The sequence below is a fragment of the Elephantulus edwardii genome, unplaced genomic scaffold (assembly GCF_000299155.1).
Source record: "Elephantulus edwardii isolate Elephantulus edwardi_28Jun2011 unplaced genomic scaffold, EleEdw1.0 scaffold00237, whole genome shotgun sequence".
Taxonomy (NCBI): Eukaryota; Metazoa; Chordata; class Mammalia; order Macroscelidea; family Macroscelididae; genus Elephantulus; species Elephantulus edwardii.
In genome coordinates this window covers 3,924,112-3,930,294 of record NW_006399987.1, presented here as the reverse complement: position 1 = coordinate 3,930,294, position 6,183 = coordinate 3,924,112, and the positions used below count along the sequence as shown (strand labels likewise).

General features: G+C 41.4%; 1 protein-coding gene across 1 annotated transcript in view; it reads right to left on the bottom strand.

Annotated features, from left to right (window-relative positions):
- Nucleotides 1-4,822: 4,822 nt before the first annotated feature.
- The window catches only part of LOC102866158 (zinc finger protein 678-like), a 16,455-nt gene continuing 15,094 nt past the window's right edge, over nucleotides 4,823-6,183 (bottom strand). The window contains exon 2 of the mRNA XM_006898859.1: nucleotides 4,823-5,708. Within this exon, the coding sequence (XP_006898921.1) occupies nucleotides 4,823-5,708 (886 nt within the window). The remainder of the gene's footprint in view (nucleotides 5,709-6,183) is intronic.

Below are 6,183 nucleotides of genomic sequence, written 5' to 3'. Positions count from 1 at the left end.
ATTCTGTCAGCTCCTTCTTTTTGGTACAATGACTCTGTATACTCCTTCCATCTTCTTTTCATGAATCTTCAGTCATTCAGTATTCTGCCCATGACATCCTTCAGCACTGCAACTTGCAGCTTTAATTTATTCTTAAGTTCCGTCAGTTTAAGAGTACAGCCCTTTTGATTTTCCCACTCCAGCTTGTTGCACATTTCACTTTAATACTTTGCCTTGTCTTCCTGAACTGCCCTTTGAAATCTTCTACTGAACTCCTTTTTTGTCTTCACTTTGCCTTTGGCTTCTCTTGCTCTAGTGCAATATTCAGTCTCTTCTAACATCCATTTTGGTCTTCATTCTTCTTTGTAATGATCTTTTTCGTTATACATGGATGTATTTAAAGCATGTGCGTGCACACACCACATGAGCTCTGGTGACCAAGCAGTAAGAAGCTACGCTGTAATTCCCAAGGCAGTGTTTCAAATCCCCCAGTTGCTCCACAGGATGGACAGTCTCCTCTAACCCAATCGCTGTCTCTGAAAACCAGCTTGATGATCAGTTATGGGTTGATGTCAACTTGATGGCACAAAGTAACACGTATACTTCTTGTTGTTGTTATGTGCCATCGAGTCGCTTGCGACTCATAGTGACCCTATGTACAACAGCCCTCAACTCTGCTCTGTCCTATGCCAATCCTCCAACACACCCATCCCCGTTACCTCAGTCACTGAATCAATCCACCTCATAGAGGGCCTTCCCCTCCTGCGCCCTCCCTTCACCCTCCCAAGTATGATGTCTCTCTCCAAGGCCTGTTCCCTCCTTACAACATGTCCAAAGTATGTTAGATGGAGCCTCAGAATCCTTGCTTCCAAGGAACCGCCCAGTTTAACCCTTTCCAAGATGAATATGTTTATTTTCCTAGCAGTTCATGGTACCCTCAATACTCTTCTCCAGCACCACAGCTCATATGGATGTAGAAATATTGCTGGGGAGCTCTGGTGGCCTAGTGGCAAGAAACTGCATTGCAATCCCAGAGGTACATGGTTCGGATAAACCAGGTGCTCTGCTGGAGAAGGAGGGGCAATCTCCTCCTGTACTAGTCAGATCTGATTTGACAGTACACACACACAAAATATAAAAAAAATTAAAAAAAAATATATCATTGCCAAATCTATACATGGCCATAGGTGTAGCCAAGTATGATTTTATAACTGTATTTATGATTATAGTTTAAGGAGATATGTACAAGTGTCAAGTTGAAAAGGGGTAAACTACTGGAGTAGTGTCAGCCTTGCCGCCTGGGATTCTCTGGCTGTAGTGTGAGCATTCTCTTGATGTAATCACTCCTTTGATGGGATTTGCTATGAGCTGTCAGTCAGTTGAAGGGAATCTCATCATGGGTGTAGCCTGCATTGAGCATACAGGGAACTCTGGTAGAGCTGGCTTGCTTTTTGCTTGGTCTCCATCATGTATCTGACTTCTTACCTTTTTGATTCCATGGACCAATAGCCTGCCATATCTGCTGATATGATTAATTAGCCTCTGAAGTTAAGTGCTACAACTTGTCAGCCTCTACAAACATGTCAGTCATTTCTCTTGGGAAAAAATCAGTCTCTCTCTATATATATACTATTTACTACTGAAATAGGTAAAAGCATAAAAATTTTCAAAATGGGAGTTCATAGAAAGAAATTACAATAAAATAGAACCCTCCCAAAATACAAGTAGGTTTAATGAGTCTATGGTATGTGTGTCTATTTATCTATATGAACCCAGAATAACATTTGGATGCTTTCCCAAAGCCATGTGCTACAAATGAAAAGGGAATGAACTTAAAGCTGGCTTCTCACACATGAGGTCTCTATGAATGTGAGGTCACTTCTTAAGAAAGAAGTGACACTGAAGAGTCTCTCATATTTTACAGCCATAGGAGCACCCACTGGACAATAAGTTTTCTAAGAATTCTGAAAGACTTGAAGATATTTTCACCTTCCTTATACAAGACTCCCCAGTAGTATGACTTCTTACATATTTAATAGATTAGTGAATGCTTCCTCATACGCATAAATCTTTTAATCTCGTAAAGCACAGGAAGAAGAGTAAAACTGTTCCAGATCCCTTTCCTTACACTATATGGTTCGGGGTCTTGAAAAATAAAAGATGAGAGATTACAAAAAGTGTTCCAACTTTACTTAAACATATGTTCCTTTCTAGTGTACCAAGGTACAGTCACATGTCTCCTAAAGGCTGAAAAAGAATTGATGGGTTTCCTTCATTTCCTATATACATAAGGCCCCTATCCACTGTAAGTTGTTGTTGTTTAATGCCGTCAAGTCGTAGACGACTCATAGTGACCCTATGAATGAACAGCCTGAGCACTGTCCGTACATAGAGTGAAGACTAACTAAAACTGCTGGAGCATCCCATTGACACAGAACTGCCAAAAATGCAAGCTGATTTAGAGGAGGCAGTGGCACGAGGGTTATCAATGCTGATGTCAGACAGATCCTGGCAGAAAGCAGAGAATACCAGAAAGGGATTTATCTGTGTTTTATTAACCATGTGGATCACAAATTATGGGTACCATTGAGAAGGATAGGAATCACAGAACACTTAATTTGGCCCACACAAAACCTGTACCTAGACCAAGAGTCTATTATCTGAACAGAACAAGGGTTCACTGGTTTAAAAGAAAAAAAAGTGTGCATCAGGGCAGTATCCTTTCTCTATACTTATTCAATCTGTATGTTGAACAAATTATTTGAGAGGCTGAATTTTATGAAAAATGTGGCATTAGAATTGGCAGAAGACTCCTCAATAACCTGTGTTTTTTGCTTGCTAAAAGTGAAGAGGACTTGAAGAACTTGCTGTGGAAAATCAAAGACAACAGTCTTCTGCTTTTGGAGTATAGTACTGAATATCCGACAGACTGCCAAGAGAATAAACCGGTCTGTCTTAGAGAAAATGAAACCAGGCTGCTACTTGAAGGCAAGAACGGTGAAACTTTGCCTCACATGTGTTGGGCATGTTGTTAAACAGGGCAAGTCCTTTAAGAAGGACATTATACTTAGAAACTTGGAGGGTCAGTCTAAGAGAGGAAGACCCTCAATACCCTGGAACTGAACTGGAACAATGGGTTCAATTATGTTGGAGATAGTGATGACAGCACAAGATAGGGCAGGGTTCAGAGGTGCTGTTAACAGGTTTGCTAAGAGTTGGATGAAATCAACAGCACCTAACAACAGTAACTACAGGCTCCCCACATGCATACACACCTTAGGCTTCTCTCCACTGTAAAGTGTTGTATGGTTGTAAGGTATGGAGACTAACCCTTTCTGACATTCCTTATCCTCATTAGGCCACTCCACACTGTAAACTCTTCTTTGATAAGTGAGGAATGAGGACCAACTAAAAACCTTTCTACATTCTCTACCATTCATAAGACTTCTGTAAACATAGTAGGATCAAAACCATTATCTAACTAGTGAATGGAAAGGATACACTATCATCATTGGCCCAAAATTGGTTCATAAGAGGTGGATGTCAAATGTACTCACATCCTTCAACCTTTTTACCATGTCTGCAGTAACTGACCCTCTCATGGCACTCTCCACTAGGCTGGATTTGAGAATTCATTACATTGATGACATAACACTCACTGGTCATACTTATGATTAACAAGGTTTATTAAGAAAGTAACAATTCAGGATTGTTATTAACATGAGGTAACAGGAACAACAAAAGACAGAGTTCTTTGATCAGGGCAGCTTCTTACTGACCTTGGCCACTGATCCCTAGTCAGAATCTTGTTGATAACGCTGGGCCCTATTTGGGTCTGCCTCTGCCAACAGACTGTAGTGTGCTCAGACAAGTGTTCTAACTCTTAAGCTATCCAATTAAGTGCCTGGAGGTCCCCTAATCTGCCAATGACCTTCCTAACCAAATTTATTCTCTCATTCAATAAGCTCACTGTAGTGACTTTGCTCCACAGGGCAGGATGCCCATTATAGTCTTGAACTGGTATCCCAGTTCTACTGTCACCATTTTTGGGTGTGCTTACTGTCACTTCTCTATCTTAACTATCCCTCCTAGAGAGTTAAACTCTCTATCCCCTGAGTTTAGAAGGTGCTTAGTGCAGGGACCCAGGTCCAAAGGACACATCCACTCCTGGCCTGTCTTCTTGACATTAGTGATACCTTTCTACCTCTCCCTAGGATGTTGTTGTTTTTGTATACCATCAAGTCGGAACTGATCCATAGCTGACCCTATGGTGGGCTTTCTGAGGGAGTTAACCACACAGGAGGAGATTGTCCATCTCTCTCCTGTGGAGTGGCTAGTGACCTCAAACCAAATGCTGTCAGGATTGCAGTGCAGCTTCTTACCACTAGGCCACCAGATCTCCAAAATCTTCAACGTCCTTCTCTTTGACCTTGTTGTTGTTGTTGTGTATCATCAAGTCTGAACTGATCCATTGCTGACCCTCTGGTGGGTTTTCAGGAGTATTTAATCGCACAGGAGGAGACTGCCCATCCTTCTCCCTTGGAGCAGCTGGTGGCCTCAAACCACATGCCTTTGGGATTGCAGCTCAGCATCTTGCCACTAGGCCACCAGAGCTCTCCCTAGGATAGCATTTTTAAAAAAAGAGAAAAAAAAACCCAACCCAAAACAACAAAACCTAGGATAGCAGTTAAAAAAACCCTGAAATCTAGTGAGATGACCAAACTGACCAATTCCCTACAACAATTTCATATATCTTATTTACACAATGCTATGCATTTATTTAGTCATAATTACAAGACCGTTGCTAGATACAGTCAATGAGGTCTGAGAACTGACTAAAGACTTACCCATAATCCTCAAATTTATAAGTCTTCTCTCTGCTGTGACCTCTTACATGTCTATTCAGTTGTGTAGAATGCTTAAAAGCTTTCCCACATGCTTTACATATATAAGGTCTCTCTTCACTATGTGTTTTCACATGGGTTCTGAGGTGTGAAGACCGACTAAAGGCTTTCCCACATTCCTTACATTCAAATGGCCTCTCTCCACTGTGTGAGCGTATGTGTATAGTGAGAGATGAAGGAATACTAAAGGCTTTTCCACACTCTTTACATTTGTAAGGCTTCTCTCCACTGTGAATCCGTAAATGCATAGTAAGAGCTGAGGAGGAAACAAAGGCTTTCCCACACTCCTTACACACATAAGGCCTCTCTCCACTATGAGATCTTAGGTGTGTAGTGAGGGTTGAGGAATGAGTAAATGCTTTCCCACACTCCTTACACTCATAAGGCCTCTCACCACTGTGAATCCGTACATGGGTTGTGAGGGAGGAAGAACTATTGAAAGTTTTCCCACATTCCTTACATTCATAAGGTTTCTCTCCACTGTGAGTTCGCATATGTCTACTGAGGTGTGAAGACAAACTAAAGGCTTTCCCACATTCCTTACATTCATAATCCCTCTCTCCACTGTGGGTTCTTCTGTGTCTACTGAGGTTGGAGGAACGACTAAAGGTTTTCCCACATTCCTTACATTCATAAGGCTTCTCTCCGCTGTGAGTTCGTATATGGGTAGCCAGCACTGAGAAACGACTAAAGGCTTTCCCGCATTCCTCACATTCAAAAAGCTTCTGTCCTCTATGAGTTTTTGTATGTCTAGTGAGGCGAGAGTGGTAACTAAAAGTCTTCCCACATTCCTTACATTCATGAGGCCTCTCTCCAGGGTGAGGTCTTTCAGGTTTAGAGAGGGGTGAGGAAAAGCAACAAGATTTTCCAAGATCCTTACATTCATAAAGTTTCTCTTTCACATCTTTGCTTTCACTGAGGCTCTTTCCTGTACAAATTCTGTTAAAAAAAGGAAGCAAACTGTCTGAATTAAATTTATCATTTCACAATTACTACCATACAATGAATGTTTTCTGCCATGAGTATTCTCTTGTATGTTGAATCATCTTACAGAGGACTTTTCCATTATTACCACAGTGTTTCTAAGTAATAGAGCTTTCTGATAATTAGGTATAAATAAAATGTCTCAAATACTTAGGTATGTAATTCACATTTATAGAAATATTGGGTTGCTGTTGTTTGTTGTTATGTGCCGTCGAGTCATTTGCGACTCATAGCGACCCTATGCACAACAGCCCTAAACCCTGCTCTATCCTGCGCCAACCGCACTGCCTCTGACACACCCATCCCGATTACCCCA